Source organism: Trichosurus vulpecula, chromosome 4, assembly GCF_011100635.1.
Source record: "Trichosurus vulpecula isolate mTriVul1 chromosome 4, mTriVul1.pri, whole genome shotgun sequence".
NCBI lineage: Eukaryota > Metazoa > Chordata > Mammalia > Diprotodontia > Phalangeridae > Trichosurus > Trichosurus vulpecula.
The window spans coordinates 301,878,316-301,901,275 of NC_050576.1; the positions used below are offsets into that span (position 1 = coordinate 301,878,316).

At 37.7% G+C, this 22,960-nt stretch overlaps 1 protein-coding gene across 1 annotated transcript in view; it reads right to left on the reverse strand.

Moving 5' to 3' along the window:
• Positions 1-497: 497 nt before the first annotated feature.
• Positions 498-22,960, reverse strand: part of LOC118847145 (aldehyde oxidase 2-like) — a gene marked incomplete at its 5' end in the record, with an annotated part of 102,820 nt that continues 80,357 nt past the window's right edge. Inside the window, 3 exons of the mRNA XM_036755733.1 lie at positions 498-870; positions 1,018-1,093; positions 21,119-21,286. Of these exons, the coding sequence (XP_036611628.1) occupies positions 1,040-1,093; positions 21,119-21,286 (222 nt within the window). The remainder of the gene's footprint in view (positions 871-1,017; positions 1,094-21,118; positions 21,287-22,960) is intronic.

Sequence of the window (22,960 nt, forward strand, 5' to 3'; positions counted from 1 at the left end):
ACAATGTTAGAGGTGGAAAGGACTTTAGCAATTATATAGTTGGACTATATAATTTTACAGATGAGAAGAGTTTGGCATGACTAACCCAAGATCATGTAACAGGTGGATCTTTGACAAGAAGCCAAGTCCCTAGGCTTTCAGGCAAGTGACAGAAACACTTCACTTGGAGTCTGATGGCCTTGGTTAAAAATCCAGCTCCCCTGATTCACTAGCTGTGTGACATTGGTCAAGGTCTCTGAACCTCATTTTACTCATTCATAAAATGAGTGCTAGAATAGTACCTACGTCCAAATGTTTTTGGGAGGAAAGTAGGCCAGAAACTCAGGCCTTTTCTGACTCCAACCCCACCACTACCCCTCAGTCTCATTACAGTGTACTACTACTAACTAATGTTTTAAAGATAGTATAATAATGGAAGGCTTAGTCTTTTAGAGGGAAGGAGAAGAGAAAGGGAGAGGAGGGAAGAGGTCTTTATAATATAAAGACAAAAAGCATCAATATGAAAGTATTTTAAAAATAGACTTAGGTGGCAATCCTATTTCTAGTACTAGGATGACTATAATAGTTAGGAGGTAAAAGAAGGCCTTATTTCTTTATAAAATGCCAAAAATCAATCAAAAAGAAATATAATTATATTCTACAAAGCATGTGTTTGTGGATAAATGTAAGGTGATGTCCAACAAATTTCCCATCAAAGTGTTGATCATCTGTTACAGCTATAAAAACTGTAGCAGTGTTTCTAAAACTGATTATGTTTTTCCATGGCTAGGTAGGATAGATCTGAAGAGGAGTTCTGGGTCTAGTTTGGATTAAAAAGCCATCCTTGTAATTTAATTCATTCTTTTAAATCATGGAAAGCCTCCTCAATATCTGAAAGAAAAAAAAAGTTAAAAGAAAATAAATATAGAAGAAAGAGTTCAAGGCTTTTAATTTATTTGGCATGCCAATAAATAGCTGAATGGATAGGTTTCACATACACAGATAAATGAAAGAATTTGTGAACGGAAAGGATCTCACCTTTTAGAAAATGATGCTGATTCTAAACAATAGGAATAGACCAAGGCTTAAAGGTCTTTGCATCATCTGTTGGTATCTAAGAAAGAGAACATGTAGCATCATTTATTAATACTGTAGTGATATTACATGGACAGTAACTCACCATGAAAAGAATGTCCATATATCTTTAAGTTTAAAAAAGATTTACCTTAGACCTTGGGAGAAGGGGCAGCTTAATTAAGAGAGCAATTCTTTTTATGCTTATCACAAAAGGCCAGTTGCTTGGCTCTGGTTGAGCGCTTCTTCCAGCCATCACATTTGGCTTTTATGCAGGTGGTATGATACTCCAAGGAGGTTGACTTTGCCCATCTGGGAGGTACATAGGTTGTAATAGAAACTTTGTAGTAGAAAATGTGACTCTACAATTCTGATGGTGAGCTACCAGAGTGGTACCATGAGTGTTTGATAAGAGTGGAGGTACTGGGGCAAAGTGTGGAGATAGTTTTCATGGCAGCTATTAGAGTTGGCTTTGTTGAGAACTGTTCATTTTTATGGTAGCACCAGGTATTATCTTCCCCAGGATAGTGGTGGGTACCATAGAGGGAGGCATCATAGTGTAGTGAATTGAGTTCTGGACTTAGAGACCATTTAAAATCCTGTCTCTGCACTTACTACTTATGAGACCATGGGCAAGTCACCATTACCCTATAAGCCTTGATTTTCTTCTCTGGAAAATGAAGATAGTAAAGATTGTAGTACTTGCCTCACAAGGGTTGTTGGGAGGTTCAAATGAGATAATTTATGTAAAGTGCCTTCAGTCTCTAAAACACCATGTAAATGTCAGTTCTCTTTATTTAAAATTTCAGTGAGTTAGGCATTGGATGGAACATTTATCCATATTATCCTAAGATCCTTTTTGCTGTCACTCTCCCTTCTTTCCCAAGAAGTGGAGAACCTGGCCCACAGTCTTCTTCTCTGCTTTGTCTCCTCTTCTCATCCTTGGTACTGCAATATGAACATTGCTATTCCTTCAAACATCTCCCATCACCTACACTGTATTCTACTTCAGCCACCCAAAACTTTAACCTAACCCATGAATTCAAGGGGTTGTTCACACCTGTCTGCACAGTCCTTCCTACATATTCGAAGACTTGTCTGGACAATGGCCTCAGCCGTTTAACCTCATCAAGTTGAACAGGTCTGTAGGATCAATCCTCTGCACCGTGTTGTTGTTTGGTACTGTCCAACTCTTTGGGAGTCTTTTTGGGCTTTTCTTGGCAAAGATACGGGAGTGGTTTGCCATTTCCTTCTCCAGTTCATTTTACAGATGAAGAAACTGAGGCAAAGAGAGTTAAGTGGCTTGTCCAGGGTCACGCAGCTGCTAATTTGTCTGAGGCTGGGTTTGAACTCAGGAAGAAGAGTCTTCCTGACCCCAGGCCCAGCACTTTATGCACTATGGCGCCACCTAGCTGCGCCTTTCTACACTAGTGGTATCAAACTCAAATGGAAAGTGGTGGGGGGTGGGGGGAGGTGAGAGGGGGTGGGGGGGAAGGTGAAGGGGGATTGGGGAGGAAAAGATGGTGGCATTAAACCTTATATATAAGGATCCCTGCTGGTGCATATTGACATAGAACACTACATATTAATATTACCTATCATATTAGTTTCTGTTTTTAAAAAATTAGTTTCTGTTTTTGAAAAATATTGCTCAATTACATTTTAATCTAGTTCAGCTGCACTAGGGAGTGTTATATTGTTTTACACATCTGCTTTATGCATTCTAATCTCTCAACTGGGCTCTCACTGTCTCACGGCAATCCTTTTATTCATCACTATTTGACCCTACATCTTATTCCCTGTCACTTTTGTGGCGAGAGGAGATGTAGATGGGGAAAGAGAAAAAAGCACCTACTATGTGCCAAGCACTGTGCTAAGCTCTTTACAAATACTAGTGCATGCCATTCCAACATGTCTCCTTGGGAAGAGGAGGAAAGCCATTCCAGTCTCCTGCCTTTGAAGTAAGGGGAGAAGACAGAAGATGCCACTCCATCCCACCAATCTCCCACCTTTGTAGTGAGGGATGAGGGTGCTGTTTCATCATACCACATCTCCTGTGTGGTTTTCAGTCTCTTTCAGAAAGAGGAGAAGCACCTTTCCATCAAGAACCAGACTCCTTCCAGAGAAGAGGAGAAAGGCCATTCCACCAAGTCTCCAGACTGGTTTTTGGCCTTGGGGGAAGGAGACTAGCACTTCAAATACTCGTCCCCTAGCCTGAATTGCCTAAATCCCAGATACGACTCTTTGTTGTTGTTCAGTCATGTCCAACTCTTCAGTGACCCCATTTGGAGTTTTCTTGGCAAAGAAACCACTGGAGTGGTTTGCCATTTGCTTCTCCAGCCCATTTTACAGATGAGGAAACTGAGGGAAACAGGGTTAAATGACATTCTCAGAGTCACACAGCTAGTGTCTGAAACTAGATTTGAACTTAGGAAGATGAGTCTTCCTGACTTCAAGCCTAGTGCTCTATCTATTATGTCACCTAGTTGCCCTGAGAGGACTCTACCCTGAGGCTGAAGCCCTGACAATGAAAATCTATCCAAACTTAATGATGACCAAACTCCTCTCTAGTCATACTCTCCTCATCCAGTAATTCTGAACCCCATTCCTGAGTCCCACTACCTGACCTTTATTCCCATTCTCCTCAACACTAGTCCCACCACTCCCCTCATCCCACTCTACAGCTACCCACCTCTTCCCTTGTGTTCTCTGGCATATCTGCTCCATAGGCAACAAACTTGCTTTCCTCTTAAATCTTTTCCTTTCCCACTTCTTCCATCTACTGGCTCTCACTGAGACCTGGTCCTCTCTTGATCACACATCCTCCCAGGCTGCCTTTTCCAGAGATGGCTATAATATCACTCATTCCTCTGGTGAAGGTGGGGCAGTTGAATAAATACTCCTTGCTCTCTCATTGCCACTTCCAAGTTCTCCTTTGACCACTATCACTTGGTAAGTTTCCTTCTTTGAGATTCACTCAATACATATCTATCACCTAATCACAATTTTGGTAGCTATTTATTGTCTATTGCCCTCCAGGACACACCCCTGCTTTCCTCTAAGAGTTCAGTGCCTGGCTTGTCTTTCTCTTCTTCCCAACTCCTGCTGTCATACTAGGGGACTTCAGCACAGGTATTAATGCTCCCTCAAGCCCCCTGACCTCACCTTTTCAACTTACTAATTTCACATGACGTATTCCTCTACCACACACAAAGATATTCATACCTTGATCTTTCCATCACCCACAAATGCTCCATTTGCATGTTCATGAACTCTGAAATTTGCTTATCTGACAATTTATTGACATTCTACCTCTTCTGCCTTGCAACCCTAAACTCTATTCTTTGTCCACACCATGACTTCCAGTGCTTTGATCCCTCAGTTCTCTTCCAGGTCATCACCCCTGTACTAGCCACACTCTCCTCCATTCCCCATATTGACTGCATGGTGAACCAGTTCAGCTCAACACTGTCCTCTACTCTTGAGTCCTTTGCCCTCTTATCCTTACTGCCAATTTTACCTGCCAAGTGTTGAAGTTAGATCACTCCAACATGTGCTGCCTTCACTCCTAAACACATACTGATGAACATAGAGAAAATAATGAAACCATGCTTACTGAGTCTAATACAAATTTATGTCACATCACTTCGACTGGGCCCTCACTGCTGCTAGACTATCCTACCATATCTTCCTAATTAACTCACTATCTCCCTCACCACTGGCTCTTTCACGGAGACATTGATATAGAGAGAAAAGAACAAGAAGAATAATTTATACTAACATCAATATTATAAAAATGAACAATTTCGAAGACATATAAACTGATGAAGAATGGAATGGGTAGGACCAGGAGAACAATTTATACAATAACAACAATGCTGTAAAAACAAATGATTTTGCAAGCTCTAAAATCTCTGATCAATGAATGATCGTTCAAGCTTGCAGAGGACCTCTGATGAAGCCTTCTATCCGGCTCCTGACAGAGAGGCAATGGATTCGAGGCACAGAATGAAAAATATTTTTTGAATGCAGAAAATGAGGAAATTTGTTTTGCTTGACTATGCCTATTTGTTACAAAGGGTAGGGGGTGGGAGAGAGAGAAAACAGATTTCTGTTAATTAATAAAAACAAAATTTAATTTTAAAAAAGACAGCTCAATCCTATCTTCTACAGGAGGTCTTTCCTGATCCAGTCGCTAGTCCACTTGCCTGATACTGCTTCTGAGACTACCTTGTATATATTACGCATGTACATATAAGAACAAGGATCCTTCATAAATTTGACATGTAAATTAGTTGTATAAGACCCATTTCTGGGGAAAAGAGTTGTGAAAAGCTTAAGCTGAGTCTGGACCTCTGTGGTAGAGTTTACATATTAATGTAACATGTGTAACATAATATGTGTAACATAAAAAAATTGTCATTTTGGGGTGGTAAATTGGGGTTAGTATTTCTTGACTTGTTTTGATTAGAGTCCTCAAGGGCCATAATTTAATTTTTCATCCCCTTGGAATGTGAAGACTTAAAAAAAATAGTCCCGAGACCTAATAAGCCAAACACCCATATTTAATTATATATTCTGTTTCGAAATCCAGAGTGTGTCTAAACATGTCAATATATTATTCTTCATCTTCTCTAAGCACTCACAATGACTCATGTTATTTGAGGACCACAGAATTAGTGCATATCATATGATCCATATGTTCTGGGTTGGCTCATTGCATCACTATCCATAATCTGCTGTGGTCAGATTTCACCAGACTGTGGGAAGAAAAATGTGTGGCCCTAACATATGGTAGTTCCAGGACAGTCTGTAAGACATGAACTGATGTCTTTTAGGGCTGACAAAAGATTCCTCACAGCCAAGAAAAGTTCAAGACTGTGAACTGCTGACACCGCTGAATGAGCTCTGATTGTATAGTTATGGCCTTTGGTTTTGGAGCAGATGAGCAAGACTTGAGTATCATGGCAGACCAGGCCATGTGCCATATGTACTCAGTTTGGTTGACAGACCTGAAATGGGGTGTACTCAAGTTTCTCAATCACTTTTGCAGGACCTTTCCTTCAGATAACAGTAAAAAATACATAAGGGACGGTCACTGTTCATTCTGCTACCATTCTCCAATGTTTTTGGATCCACACATATAGAATCAAGGAGAGAAAATATAGGTTCTGGGCATTGACCTAAAGCTGTGAATGGCCACAATGAGATTAATGGTTGCATATATCCAGTGCCTGGCACATAGTAGTTACTTAATAAATCTTTGTTGATTGATATATACTCTGATAAGTTATTTTTTTTTACTCCAAGAACTTACTAAGAGTAAGTTAGAAAATCATGTTCTATTTAAATTTTTTGATGGAGATAGGCAGACAAGACCAGATTAGGAAGGACTGGAGGGAGCCAGAGGAGAAACAGTGCGAAGATCTGATCAGGTTGAAACTAACAGCTCCCATTCGTGAAGGGAACAAGCATTTATCAAGTGCCTACTATGTGCCAGGCACTATGAGAAGTTCATTACAAATACTATGTCAATAACAAAAGATAGAGAACAGAATGAGATGTAAAATGGATGATTTTGATTACTTAAATTAAAAAGGGTTGGTACAAATAAAACAGATGTAGCCAAGATCAGAAGGAAAGCAGAAAATTGAGAAAAAAATCTTATAGTTTCTCAGATAAAGGTTTCATATCTCAAACATATAAAGAACTTTGTCAAATCTATAAGAATATGAGTCATTCCTCAATTGATAAATGGTCAAAGAATATGAACAGAAAATTTTCCAAGGAAGAAATAAAAACAATTTATAGTCATATGAAAAATGCTCTAAATCACTACTGATTAGAGAAATTCAAATTAGAACAACTATTTGAGATATCATTTTACACCTATCAGATTGGTTAAAATGATTGAAGGAGAAAGGAACAAATGTTGGAGGGGATGTGGAAAAATCGAGATGCTGATTCACTGTTTGTGGAACTGTGAACTGATCTTGGTCATGGCAAAGAACTGGAAATTTTGGGGATGCCCATCAATTGGGTAATGGCTAAACAAATTATGGTATATGATCATGATGGAATACTACTGTGCTCTAAGAAATAATGAGCTCATCGATTTTAGAAAAACATGGATAGACTTGCATGAAATAATGAAGAATGAAACGAGCAGAACCAAGGGAACGTTGTATACAGTAACAGCAATATTGTTTTAAGAACAACTTTCAGTGATTCAGTTATTTTGACTAATAAATACTCAAATTAACTACAAAGGACATATGAAGGAAGATGCTATCTGCATGCAGAGAAAGAACTGATAAATAGAAGTATGTGTAGAATAATTATGTATATATATATATATGTATACATATATGTATATATACACATATTTTTGTCTAATGGTAGCTACCTCTAGGCTGGGGTGGGAAGGAGGGAAGAAAGAAAAAGAAATTTACATGATAACTTTATTATATTATTTTATATATTATTATTATATATATTATAATATATAATTATATTATATATTATATATAATATATAATATATTATATATAATAATTATAATATATTATATATTATATTATTTAAAAGGAATAGCAAATTGTACATAATAGATTTGCAATTTGAGGTGCAATCATCTTTTTTTATTCTACTGTGTTATGGAAATTTTGTTTTATTTCACAAGTTAAAAATTAATTAAATTAAAAAAACAAATATTATGTCATCTGATCCTTACAACAACGCTGGGAAGTAGGTGCTATTCTTATCCCTATTTTGCAGTGGAGGAAACTGAAGCAGACAGAAGTTAAGTGACTTTTCCAGGGACACAAAGCCAGAAAGCTTCTTAGGCCATATTTGAACTCGGGTCTCCCTGACTCCTAGCCAGGCACTCTATCATGCCACCTAACGCCTAGCACTTAAAATGCTTGCTCTCTTCCCCTCTCACCAGTGGGAGCTGTTAGTTTCACCCTGGTTTACCTTGCCTGGTGAGAGCAAGTAGAATTCCAGTCCATAGCTTCTTTCCTCCTCTGACTTCCTCAAAGAGCTTTCTTGTGGAAGGTCCTGCTAATTTTAAACTCTGAATAATTTTTTTCCCCTTCCATTTTCCTTAGATTAGCTGGGAAGGGTGGAAATCAACCTGCTGTTTGAAGCATTGTTTTTATTATCTGTGTTTCTTTTATACGGTCTGGTTGTGTTAATAAGTCATGGCCATTCATGTCATTCATAAGTCAATGAATAATTCAATGAATAATTTGGGAGGCTGCGATTGAGGAGGGTAAAGCTAACCCTTGGGAGGAAAATGGGGGTCAAGCTAGAAGTGGTCAGAATTACCGCTAAGTGAATCTCTTTAGCATCATGTCTGGCACCACTGACCATATATACCTTCTTAAGTTTATAAATTATGCATACAGGTCTTTATTTAATAAAATTCTACTTTTGTAGAGGAAGCAATTTAACGTCAAAGAATGTTAACTTTGCTCAGTTATTCACATCAGTGGGAAACAGTATAGTGCAGGAGGAAAATACTGTATTTGGAGTCAGGGGAACTGGGTTTGAATTCTGATCTATTACTTACTATCCCTATTACCTTGGGCAAAACCCTAATCGTCTCTGGATCTGTTTCCTAATCTATTAACCAAGACTAAATGACCTCTGAAGTCCTTTCCAGTTTAAATTCTATAACCTTTGATACTATAAAGCCTAATAGTTTGTACCTTAGACATTACCTAGGTACAACTTCCAACAGGTAGTAGCTACGTGAATTGGAGGCCTAGAGAGAAAGGAATATACAATCATGGCTCCTATCTTGCAACACCACTGACCCAGCTTCTGTGGTAGCTGCCGGATATTCCATTGTCTGGGATGCTTTCTTTAGCTGGTTATTGAATTTGGGATCAAAGGAATTTATAGGACAGCTAGAAGCTCAATGTGTACCACAGTAAGTGGATTTTTAACCTCTAGAAAATAAGGAGCTGCTAGGTTCTCTTTGTTGATATGTCTATTTTGGGTTTATACTCCCACCTACCCATAAAAGGGTTTGAGGAAACATATACAGTACTTGTTAAGAATAAAACCAGAACAAAGACCCAACAGAAGGAACAGAGGAATGGATCTTACCAGGAATCATGTGAGATGGGCTAATTACTATAGCTGGTCATTGAAGTTAGCTCTAAAATTCCTAGCAGCTAAGGCAAAGAGGGAAACAATTAGATTCCATGGCTCTCTCGTCTAACAAGAGAAAGTAAACAAATGTGTCTGTGAAGACTTTTTCGTAGAGCACTAAATCAGTTTTGACATTTACTAGTGGTGTGACACTGAAACGGTTACTTAATTCTCTGAAGCTTAGTTTTTTTCTGTACAATGAGATTTTCTTTATCTGTCTGTCTCTAAGGATCATCAGGAAGAAAGTACTTTGTAAAACTGAAAGCACTTCATAAGTGCGACATTATTGTTTATTATATGCATCCTTACATGAAGAATGTTAATTCATAGTGGGCAGTGTGAACTAATCACAGACCATTACAATTGGAAAGGACCTCAGAGCTCAGCTCCGTCTCAGACTTTATGAAGAGGCTTAGTAAAAGAACCCACGATCAGACTTTATGAAGAGGCTTAGTAAAAGAACCCACGATCTCCTGAGGCAACTCGTTCCACTTTTGAACAGTTCTAATAATTAGACAGTTTTTCCTTACATTGAGCCAAAATTATGTCTCTGTTACTTCCACCCATTGTTTCTAATCCTGCCCTCAGGGGCCAAGCAAAATAAATTTGCACCAAATTTAATCCTTTTTCTGAGTGGCAGCCCTTCAGATTCTAAAACACAGCTATCTATGATGTCTCCTCTAAGTCTATTCTTCTTCAGGCTAAACATCCCAATTTTCCTTAATGTATTCTCCTATGGTCCATCTCACACTTTTCACCTATTCTGGACATGATCTGCTCATCAATGTCCTTCCTGAAAGGTGATATCTAGAACTGAACACAATACTGAAAATGGGGTTTGGTTAGAGCAACATGCACCAAAACTATCACCTCCCTCTATCCTAGACATTGGGCCTCTCTTTGTGTAGTTTAAGATTGTCTGAGCTTTTATTTGCCAACCAAATGAAATTATTGATTCATATGGAGCTTGCAATCCACACAGATAAACTATTGACTAGTATTGCCTCCCCATCTTGTACTAATGAGGCTGATTTTTTTGAGCCCAAGTGAATGACTTTACATTTTATTATGTGATGTCATCAATTCAGGGAATGCTTGGTGTGGAAACTCCTTATGCCAATGCCGATTAGAAAAGTCTGTAACTTATAACCTTAGAGTTGGTTGGACCACCGAGGCGTTAAATGACTCACATAGCTAGCAGTTATCAGAGGCAATTTGAACCCAAGTCTTTCTGACTCTTTAGGCCTATACTCTGCTACTCTATGCTGCCTATTTATCCATATTAATGTCATCTTATTAGATTTAGCCCAATATTCTACCCTACAATCTTTTTGGATCCTGATTCTGCCACTCAGTGTATTTAGCTATCTCTCTCAGTTCTGTGTCATCTGAAAATTTGATAAACAAGCTATTTATGCTTTTATCTAAGTCATGGATAAAAATGTTGAACAACTCAGAGCCAAGTCAGATCCCTGGGGGCACTATACTGGATGTGTTCCATTGTTGAACCATTAATGTCTACTAATTGGGTCAAGTCATTCAACCAGTTGGAAATCTATCTATTTTGTCTGACCCACATCTTTGTCTTTTTCACAAGAATAAGAAGAGAGACTTTGCTAAATGGTTTGCTCAAATCTAGGCAAACCCTATAGTTTGCTCCATCCTTGAAGGAAATTAGGTTAGCCTGGCATGACCACGTTCTTCATGAAATATCCCAGTTCTTTGTGATCACCACTTTCTTTTCTAGATATTCACTAACTGCTCCTTTAGTAATGTATTGAATCTTGCCAGTAATTGAATCAACCTTCAAAGCCTATAATTTGCAGACTTCTTTCTTTTCCCTTCTCTCATCCTGCAACACCTTTCTCACAATCCATGATCATTCAAAGTTCTATAACAGTGGCTGATCACATCTGCCAGTATTTTTTTTTAGTACCCAAGGATGTAAATCACCTGGGTCTGGTGCCTTGAATGCATCAAGGGCAGCTACATATTCTCTTCCTATTTCCTTACTTGTTTTGAGTCTCAGATCCCTTATAAACATTTTTTTCTTGTCTTTTCCTTCCAAGACCACTCTTTGTGGCAGAGAAAACAGTACAAGTAGAGGTGGGTACAAGTCTCATCCTTTCCCCATGTTGAGTTTTCACCATCTCACCCATTCTGATCAATGAGTGGGTTCTATCATTCTTTTGGTATGCCTCTTTTTCATATAGCTAAATAACAACAACAAAAACCAGACCCTTTCGAGTAGTCTATTTAAGTCTTCAGTTAAAGTGTTGTAAAAGTTACAGAGCACATTTCTTGTATCAGTTCCTTATATGGGTGAGTGTATAACATGAAAACATAATTCAGTATTGCATCATATGAAATGACAAATATGAGGAATTCAGAGAACATGGTAAAGTTTGTAAAAACTGATGTGGGATGATGAAAGCAGAACCAGAAAAACAGCATGTATAATCCTGGTAGCTGTTGTCAACAGACCCCAGGTCACTCCCCTTACTTCCTCAGTGAGTTTGCTACATGACTCACAATCTTTCTCCCCTCCCCAACCCTTGCCCCTATATTACCAGATTTTAGCATACATACTGACTCTCCCTCAAACACCATGAGCACTCAGTTCCTCAAACCTTTTCAATCCTCCTGGCTTATACCTCTACCCCACCTTCACCACCACACACAAAGATGGTCAAATACTTGACCTTGTCATCACCCACAATTGTACCATCTCCTTTTCAAGAATTCCCAAATCCCCTTATGACTTTTCACCTTTTCTTCTACCTTCCCTTATCAAACACTACTCTTTATCTACATTGTGACCTCCAACTCCTTGATGCCTCAGTTCTCTCCCAGGGCACCTTCTCTGCACTAACTACTCTCTCCTTTTTTTTCCCATCTTGATCCCTTGGTAAGCCAATTCAATTCTACACTGTCTTTCTCTTAAATTCCCTAGCCCCCTTATCATTTCACCATTTGTGCCTTGCTAAGCCTTGGCCTTAGATCTCCCACCATTTGTTGCTTTTGCTCCTACACATGCGTTGCTGAACAAAAGTGGAGAAAATCATGTAACCATTTTGACAGGTCCACTACAAATTTATGTTACACAATCTCACCGGTAATAGACAATACTACTATACCTCCCTTATCAACATATTCTCCACAGTGGCTCTTCCAAATCTTTTTGTCCCTCTTTGAATCTTCCATGGCTCCCCTCCCCATCCTCTCTTAGCTAAGAAATTTGCCACGTATTTTGTAGGAAAATTGAGGCTATTTGCCATGAACTCCCTCTTCTACCCTCTTCCTTATCTCACATCACTCATATGCCTTTTACCACTATCTTCTTCACCTCTGTCTCACATGATGAAGTGACTTTACTCCTTACCAATGTTAACCCCTCTACCTGCTCACAAGCACTCCCATTTCATCCCTTCTCCTTCAACAAATTTATCTTTCTATCATCCCTGCACTTTTACTTATTTTCAATCTCTCCCATCTATTGGCTCCTTCCCTACTGCCTACAAACATGCCCATGTCTCCCCCATCCTGAAAATACCCTCACTGCATCCATCTTTCCCCACTATCATCCTATCTTCTCTTCTGCCCTTTGTGGCTAAACTCCTCAAAGAGACTTTTTAAAATAGGTGCCTTCATTCTCTCTTTTCTCTGTCTCTTCTTAACCCTTTATAATCTGGCTTCTAAATTTATCATTTCACTGAAACTGCTCTATCCAAAGTTATTAATAATCTCTTAGTTGACAACACCAATGGCCTTTTCTCAATCCTCATTCTCCTTGACTTCTCTGCAGCCTTTGACACTGTTGAGCACTCTCTCCTCTGATATTCTACTCTCTCTCTCTCTCTCTCTCTCTCTCTCTCTCTCTCTCTCTCTCTCTCTCTTTCTCTCTCTGTGTATGTGTGTGTGTGTGTGTTCTTCTTCTACCTCTCTGACTATTCCTTGTCTGTTGTCTGTTTCTTTTTCTGGAGCTTCATCCAAATCATGCCCTCTTCTCTTTTTACTCTATACTACTTCACTTGCTGATCTCATTAGCTCCCATGGATTTAATTACCATCTCTATGCTGATAATTCTCAAATTTACCTATCCTGTCCCACCTTCCTTGCAGACCTCTAATCTGGCATCTCCAACTGCCTTTCAGACATCTTGAACTGGATGACCAGTAGACATCTTAAACTCAACATCTCCAAAATGGGACTCATTATTTTTCCCTCTAAATCTTTCCTGTCCCATATTTTCCCTATTACTATTGAGGGCAACATCTTTCTGGTCCCTCAGGCTCATAACATAGGTGTTAACCTTGATTCTTCATTATCTACCCCTCTCCACTCCTCCATAGCCAATGTGTTTCAAAGACCTGTTGATTGCACCTTTGCAACATCTGTCAAATATTCCCCATTCTCTCCTCAGACATTGCCACCACTCTGGCGCAGATCTTCATCACCTCACACCTGTACTATTGCAATAGCCCATTGGTGGGTCTGCCTGCCTCAGATCTCCCCATTCTAATCTATTCTCCCTTCAGCCACCAAAGGGGTTTTCCTAAATTGTGGTCTGACAATGTCACTGTCCTCTCAAAAGATTTCAGTGGCTTCCTATAGCCTCCAGGATCAAGTATAAAATGCTCTGTTTGGGATTCAAAGCCCTTCAGAATCTAACCCCTCCTATCTTTCTAGTCTTCTTATACCTTACTCCCCAATACATACTCTTCAATCCAGTCACACTAGCCTCCTGACTGTTGCACTTAATAAGACATTCCATCTCTCAGTTCTGGACATTTTCTCTGGCTTTCCCCCATGCCTGGAACATCCTCCCTCTTCATCTCCTCTTACCAGATTCCTTTAAGTTCCAACTAAAATCCCACCTTTTACAGGAAGCCTTTCCCAACTACGGTTACCCCTTCCACATCTCAACTTTCCCAACAAGGTTTCGATACATCGTTGGTTGGCATAAAAATTAAATGGGGAATTTTGGGGGAGTTTGTGAGGGCTGCAAATGACACTTGAAGGCCAGTAGATGACACAGAAAAAGTTTAGAAATTCAGAAATGCATAAAATATATTACATAATATCAACCCAAATTTTACAATAAGGTTACTGTAAACATCCCATAAAAGAAAATGAAATAAATTCAGACTTCCTCACTGGCACAAAAGGAGGGCCAAAAAGTTTTATGCAGATTTTCCAGATTGCAGAGCACCACGCCCTTAACCCCTGTGATGTAGAAGGGATAACTGTACTCTTAATTCTAGTAACTTCCCTCGGTCGATTATTTCCAATGTATCCTGCATGTAGCTTGTTTGTACATATCTCTTTGCTTGTTGTCTTCCTCTTTAGATTATGAGGTCCTTGAAGGCAAGGGCTGTCTTTTGCCTCTTTTTGCGTTCCCAGTGCTTAGCACAGTGCCTGGCACATAGTAGGTGCTTAATAAAAATGTTTATTGACTGACGTAATGAAAACACTAAAAGGAAGATGAATTCAGATGAAATGTGATAATCACTTTTGGTTATAGAGAACAGATGATTAAACACTCTTCTTATGGGGTTGGGGAAAATATGAGTGCTGAATTCTGCACATGCTGTCCGGAGCAGTCATTTGTTGGTTGGTTTTACTTAATTGTTTTTCTTTGGTATAAGGGAGTTATCATTTTGGGGGAGGGAGTATATTAAGAAATTACTGTGGTCCAAAAAAAAATAAAATGAATCAATAAAACGCTTAAAAAATTTAATTCAGTCAAGACACTTCTTCAGGAGTCTAGGTCGAGGACTCTAGGTAACATCATTTATGTCCTTTGGTTCTTGATCTAACTTAATAGAAAGATAGAATCTGGACATTCTTGAACAACATGTTTTAATGCATATCTTCAGCTCTGCTAAACTCCAGATGTCTTGAGTGAGCCTTTGGCTGGTACTAACTTACATTTTACTCATGATTGGATTCACTAACGACCTGCAGTGCAGATTATCTGTATTGTTTGTAAAAGTGAAAACCACAGACTTTAAATGCCAGATGTGGAGGAGATAAAGCTATCATTCAACTGTGAAAGTGTAAGAGCCTGATTTGTTTACTCACCCACACAGATGGCTAACTGATTTCATCATGGAGGTGGGCAACAGGTTTATATGCAGGGGGAGGCCAATTTTTTCCTCAGAAAAAAGAACTCCAAATCTGCTTAAGCTTTTGTGTATATACTTGGAAAAGGCCTTGGAGTTCTATGCCATTTATTATGGGGGGAGAGTTGGCTGTAGCATGAAAGAATTTTAGGGAAGTTTCTACTATCAAATCCCCTCATCCATAAAAGAACCTGTAGACTATATGATTCTATGTGGCCTTAGGAAAGTGACTTCACCTCTCTAGTCCTCAAACAGATGACTTTCCTTATCCATAAAATGGAAGGGTTCTCCTCTGTATTGTAACATATTCACAGCAGTGCTTTTTATGGTAGCAGAGAACTGGAAATAAAATGGACACCCATTGTGTGTGGAGTGGTTGAACAAACTGTGGTAGATGAATGCAATGGAATACTAAGGTACAGCAAGAAATGATCATTATGAGAAATTGAGAAAAACATGAAAAGACTTGCATAAATGAAAGCAGAGTGAACTAAGCAAGATGAGAACATTATACACAATGACTACAATGCAAATGAAAAGAATACTCAAAGGAAGCTGAACCTTGATTAATTGTCATGCTCAATTTTGGTCCCAGGGAACAGACAACCAAACCTACTTCTTCCTGGTGGGGTGGAGAGTGTTGCACCTACTATCAGATGTGGTTTACAGAGTCCATGGTTAGTTGGTTGGTTTTGTTTAACTGTTTTAATTCGTTAAAAGGAAGAGTTCAATACAGGGGTAGAGGTGGGGATAGATTGTATCTGGGAATGATAGTAATATAAAAATAAACACTATCAATAAAACTACTTCTTTTTAAATAGAAGTGTTGGACTAGACTATTTCTAAGGGTCCTTTTAGTTCTAACATCCTAGAATCTAACTTCTGTACCTGCTAGGGTGAGTAAGATACATTGACTTTTTAAAGATGGGACTATTTAAGATTATACTCTTAAATGCTGGGAAATGCATATAAAATATGGTCATTTTAGTTTCAGTGAGATAGATGTTGAGCTGTTCCTTCTGACAGTAACTAACTAGCTAACAAGTCCAAGTGAGTCCTAAGACAGCTCCCAGGGATAATGTCAGAATCAAGAAAGTGAACTTTATTTACTTTTTTATGCACTTGTCACATTCTGATTTGTAATATATTTATTTATGTACGTGTTGTATTACTTGCTGCTACATTATAGGATCCTTGACAGTAGCAACCCATATTGAAAGTAGGTGCTCATTAAATACTTTTTGAGCAAACAAATAAGTTTTGTTTTCTCTATTAGGATGTGAACACATTTCACCTAGTAGAAGCACCAAGTTGGTTGAGATATAAATCAAGAAGATGGGCATAGTCCTGTGTGACAACATTAAAGATTGGGATTCCATGTGTCATGAGACCATTCCTCCCAACTCTTAGTTTCTTAACAGTCCAGTTTTGTGGTCTATATACTAGTTATACGGTTTGGTCTACAGATAATTCTTGTCTGTTTAGTCCAAATCTTATGACCGAGTGTTGGATCCTGCGGATAACACGTAATAATCTTAATTAAGTTCTCAGTTACTTAGTCAACATGTCTCACTCTCTCCTCCAGAGTCATCAAAGTCCAGTGGCAAGACAAAGTCAAGACAACATACAAGATACAGAATAGGTGGAAGATATTCTTAGAGGGAGAGGGACTAGAAACTGAGGTGACTGGAAAAGGCCTCTAATAGGAAGTGGCATTTGAGCTTAACCTCAGAAGCCAGGGATTTTAAGAGTCAGAGATGAGAAGGAAGAACATTCTAGGCGTAGAAGACAGACAAAGGCATGGATGTGGGAGATGAAGCATGATATGTGAAGAAGAACAACTAAGTAGGTGTGGCTGGAGAAAGTAAGCAGGTAATGCATGGAGAAGATTAATATGTTAAAGACTGAAAGAACAGTAAAGTTGTGAAGAGATTGAAATGCCAAACAAGAATTTATTTCTGATTTTGGAGGTAATAGGTAACTATTGGAGTTCATTGAATAAGGGGAGATAGGGTTGAGGAGGGGGAGAGATATTCTTAGATTTATGCTTTGGGAAAACCATTTTGTGGGCTTTGAGGAGGATGGATTGGAATGGGGAGAGATTTGAGGCAGAGAGAACAATTAGAAGGCTTTTGCAATAGTTCAGGCAAGATTAAGACTTGAAGGAGGATGGTGGCTGTGTGAGTAGAGAGAAGGAAAATGTTTAAGAGATGTTGCAGAGCTAAGGAAATCACAAGATTGGCCACTGATTGGGTATGTGGGGTGAGGAAGATTAAGGAATTGAGTGTAACTCTGAGGCAGTGAATGTAGGTGATCTGATGACTGTGCTTCAATCCTGCCTGCTCCTCGTACCATGTATTAGTTTAGAAAACTGAATCCTGCCATTTGTTGAAAAGATTGTAGACACAGAGTTTTGACAGAATGTTCAACATACTGATCAGTGCATAATATGGGGGGAGATAAAGGATTTTCCTTGTCAAACATGGGGTATACCACAATTTGGTCTCACTTTGAGGGAACTCTAACTGTGGAGGTAATTAGGATTAAATGGTTTGGCAAGAGTTGAGGCATATAAACTAAACAATTCTGATAACAAGAGATCTCCCTGGGAACTTTAAAAATTTTAAGTATTTGATCATAAACGTTTAGATAGGGCTACTGGATTCTGGCAGGGAAACTGAACTGTAGTCTACAAAATATGGAAAGACTATCCCAAGAAATCATTCAAGAAAACTTTTCAGAATGAACAAAAAGAGATAATGTCTAAAAAGAAGGAGCTTACAGGACCCTAACATGGAAACATGAAAAATTCAAGTCTTCTAGATACCTCCCCTTGTGATATCATTGGTCCTCTTTGAGAAAGAAGGCTGAATAGCAACAAGAAGTCCCAACAACTCTACAAGGAATAAATCTAGGAAACTTTATAAAAACAGTCATGATATATATACACCAAGGGACATTAATGAGGACTACAGTAGATTTCTTGAGGAAGATTAGGAATGATTGGAGAAAAAAGAATATAACAGATATAATATTAATAAGCATTAGCACCAAATCTATACTTATCTCTCCAGCAAAATTTAGCTTGCCACATGAAAACAAGAGGAGGTCATTTATGAAACATTTAGACTTCAAAAAACTCATAGAGAGGCATTTGCATTTCAAAGGAATTTTGAACACAGGGCTTCTAGCCCCCAAGATAAGAACTTAAAATGATTCACACTTTTCAAATCAAGATTAAGCAATAACTAATTAAATACAGAAACCTTCAGGATATTATATTGCCTAAATCACTAAAAATTTCAAATACATTTAAAATAAAGCTATTTTTTTGATAAAGAGGATGGCAACAATTAAAGAAATCTATGTAGTATAATGCATGGGAATTTAGTTTCAGTTTGTTAATAGTAATAATATTATAATGATAAATATAATAGTGCAGAATGGGAGAAGAAAATATTACTAAATAATAGCAATGCTACTTGGTCTAACATCTTAAATGAAAGAAAAACCTTACAGAATGGATTAAAAGGCAAAACCCAACTTGTTATTTAGATGAAAACATTTACTGAAGACTTACTTACAGAAAATATTTAACCCTTTGAATTTAGATAACTTTAAAACTAAGTCAGTTTAACCTAGTGGCAGAAGGTCAGCTTTGATGTTAGGAAGAGCTGAGTTTAACTCCCGACTCTGACATATGCTGTCTGCCTGACTCTGGACAAGTCATCTAAACTCTCAATGCCCCTGCATCACAAAGAAGATCCAGGTAAATTTAAAAAAGCAGAACTTCTGTATACTACATTTATGAGTCATAATGAAATAAAGTTAGTCATAGTCACTCAACCTATCTTAGCTTCAGTATTCTTATTAGTAAAATGGAGATATAATAATAGCCCCTACCTCACAGAGTTGTTGAGAACATCAGATGAAATGAAGGTATGTAAAATGTTTTGTAAATCTTAAAGCAAGTTATTATTATTGTGGTAAGCAACAATACAGTGAATAAAAGGTGAGTAAATTCACATGGAAAGCAAAAAGTGATCTACTAAGTAATGCATGAAGGAGAAAGGAAATTATAAAACTAATAGAATATCAAAGACAATGATTCTACATTTTAAAATCTATGGGATGCAGCCAAAACCATACTTAGAGGCAAATTCATGGTGCTAAATGCTTGTATTAATAAGAAAGAGGAACTTAGCAAAAGAAATTTGCACTGGAATTAAAAGATGCTAAAAACAGATTGGAGAAATAATGATTCATAGTGTTGAATGCCTATATTAATAAGAAAGAAAACTTAGCAAGATAAGTGTGCGCTAGAATGAAACAATGCTAAAAATAAATTGTGGAAGTAAAGGTAGAAAAGGAACAGAGCCTTACGCCAATGGAAGGCAGAGATAAATAACCAAAATGCTGAAATTAACATAATGGAAGATGAGAGAAACAATTGAAATGACATAAGATCTGTTCTTTGAAAAGACCTACAGAATTGATAAACAATTAGCAAATGTAATCTTTAAAAAGAGAGCCCACATTAAGTTTTGAAATGAGAATGGGAAGGTCATGATGAAGACAAAAGAAGGGATGATTATTTACAAAAAAGATTAAACACCAATTTTACATTTTGAGGCAGCGAGGTAGAGGGCTGGGTCCAGAGTTAGGAAGACCTACATTTAAATCCAGCCTCAGACACTTACTAGCCGTGTGACCTTGGGCAAGTCAGTTAACCCTGATTGCCTCAAAAAAAAAACAACAACAAAAAAAAAAACAAAGCCAAAACACTAGGATATAGGAATAGAAAGATTTTTCCTTAATATGACAAAAATCTATTTGAAATCATGAGCTAATATCATATATAATGAAGAGACGTTAGAAACATTCCTACTAAAAAGAGGTATGAGGCATGATTGTCTACCTTATATTTTGACGTTTCTATTTGATGCCTTCAAGTGTTAGTAATAAGGCATAAAAAATAATAAATTATAGGACTAAACATTGATATTGAAAAAGTTTAAAATTTGGAGGTTAGGAAAGCAAATGGTATACCATTAGGGAACCTGATAGATAGGTAGTAAACATCAGAGATGATATTTGAACCCCGATTGTCTTAAGCTGGATTTAAAGCTCTATTGACTTTACCATGTTGTTCATGTATACAGCAGGTAATTTAGAAGCCAATCTTCTGATGTTGGCTGAAATTAGAATGACCAGTCCACTCTTACTGTTTCTTGAGTTACTTCACTGGGTGGCTGGACGAAAAAGGTTTTGAAATCTTGAACACTGAATGATGAATTTTCCAGTTGGGCTTTACTTTGAATCTTGCCTCAGATACCTTAACCCTGCGTAAGTCCTTTGTCTTCTCTCAGTCTCAGTGACCTCTTCTATGAAATAGGTGTGATGGTAATAATAGCGTGTACAGTAAATGGTTGTTGTGTGGATCAAATGAGACAATGTACGGAAAGCACTTGATAGTCCTTAAAGTGCAGGAAAAATGCTAGCTATTATCATTATGTTGTTGTAACCAGACCTCTTATAAATAGATGCTATTAAAACAATACAGGGAAGGTGGAAGTTCTGGATCTTTCCATCTGTAATCCCATCCTACTACATTACAGCAGAGATTATTTAGTCATTATGAAATTTAATCAAGAATATCTTCATTATGCATCCATTTGTTTTAGGAAATGCTATGTAGATCAGAAAAAAGTTTCTTGTTTATGATAGGAAATAGTAAAATAAAACACCAGTGTTATAGGAAGGGAAAGATAATTCCATACCATTTCTGTAAATTTGTCTGCACAGGCCATTCGAATTCGTTCTGGAGTTGCCGGGCTGTTCAGCATAAAGTCTTCCATTAAGCCTCTTTCTTTGCGAGCTGCTGTCACCGCATCACTTATAGCAAAGAACACAGAGCATCCCAGGAACATACCTGACTCACCTAGGCCCTGTATGAAAGTAGAAATACAGAAATTTCTCTATAATTAAATTTTTATAAATTTTTATTTTTATAATTAAATTTCTTTCATAAAAATTTATTTATAGTTTATTTATTTTTAATTTTCAACATTCACTTCCCGAAGTTTTAAATTTTCTCCACCTTCCTCTCCTTCCTCCTCCCCGAGATAGTGGGCAATCTGATATAGGCTCTACATATACATTCTTATTAAACGCATTTTAACATTAGTCAAATTGTAGAGAAGAATTAGAATGAATGGGAGGAACTATGAGAAAGAAAAAACAAAACAAAACAAAAAAGAGAACAAATAGTATGCTCCGATCTGCATTCAGATTCTATATTTCTTTCTCTGGATGTGGATGGCATTTTCCTTCATGAGTCTTTTGGAGTTGTTTTGGGTTCTTGCTTTGCTGAGAAGAGCTAAGTCTATCAAAGTTAGTCATCGCACAATGTGACTGTTTCTGTGTATGATGTTCTCCTGCTTCTGCTCATTTCATTCAGCATCAGTTCATTATAATTAAATTTCTTTAGAAATTTCTCTTAAGGAATTCATATACCTTTAAGAATTCTCAATACTTTGGTTCACTTCTCTCATGTTAGAATGATCATGATTCTGTTCTTGGTGAAATACTGGTAAGCTAGGGAATGGGTGCTATGTAAATAAGGGTTGAAGGGAGAGGTAGGGTCCGTTCTTTCATGAATGGAAAGAAAGAAAATCTATTATAGTGCATGATATAGATTCCAAATGTATACAACCCCAGGGGCCATATAACAGTATGAGGAATGACAACCTATTACTTTCTTGATGGGTCTATACCATAGGTAATTATTGGCAAGTTAAGGAGAGATTTACACATAATAGAATAACATGGTTTCCCTCTCTTCCTTGGGTACCTTATGTACACGTGAAAATCGATATGCTAAAAACAAGATGAAATGTACTGTATGGTATAATGGAAAAGGGAAACCTAGGTGTCAGAAAACTTGTGCTCTGGTCCCCTACTTATTAGCAGGGTGACCAACTTTACCTCTTTAAGCTTTGGCTTCCTCAAATACAAAACAGGGATCATAAGACTTTTTGCTACCTACCTACAGGGTTATTGTGAGGAAAGCACTTTGTAAATCTTAAAATAATAGATAAATATAACTAGTTCTATTATGTGGCATGATGGGAAAAATACTCTCTTTGGAATCAAAGGACCTGGGCTCAAATCCCTTCTCTGACACTTACTGACTTTGGACAAAGTTACCTAGCCTATTGACCTCAGTTTCCTCACCTATAAAAAGAGGGGTTGTCTTAAATCACCTCTAGAGGTCCCTGGCAGCTCTAGGTCTATGATGCTAGATCATAAAATATGCACATAATGACTAATATGGAAATATGTTTTACATGATTGCATATATATAACCTATATCAACTGGGTTTCAGTTGACCATATGGTTATATGACAAATATTTATTTCATGCTTTCTACCTTGCAAAGACTTCTAATATATCAGGTTACTTAAGAATTTAAAGGCATAATCTTTCTTCCTTCCTTTCAGAACCTCTATTATCTTAGTACCTCATGTATAGGGAAAACTGATAAATGGAAAGTGAGAAGATACCTAGAAAAGACTAGATCCCTGTGGTCTCATGCGTTGCTAAATACCTTAAGATTTGC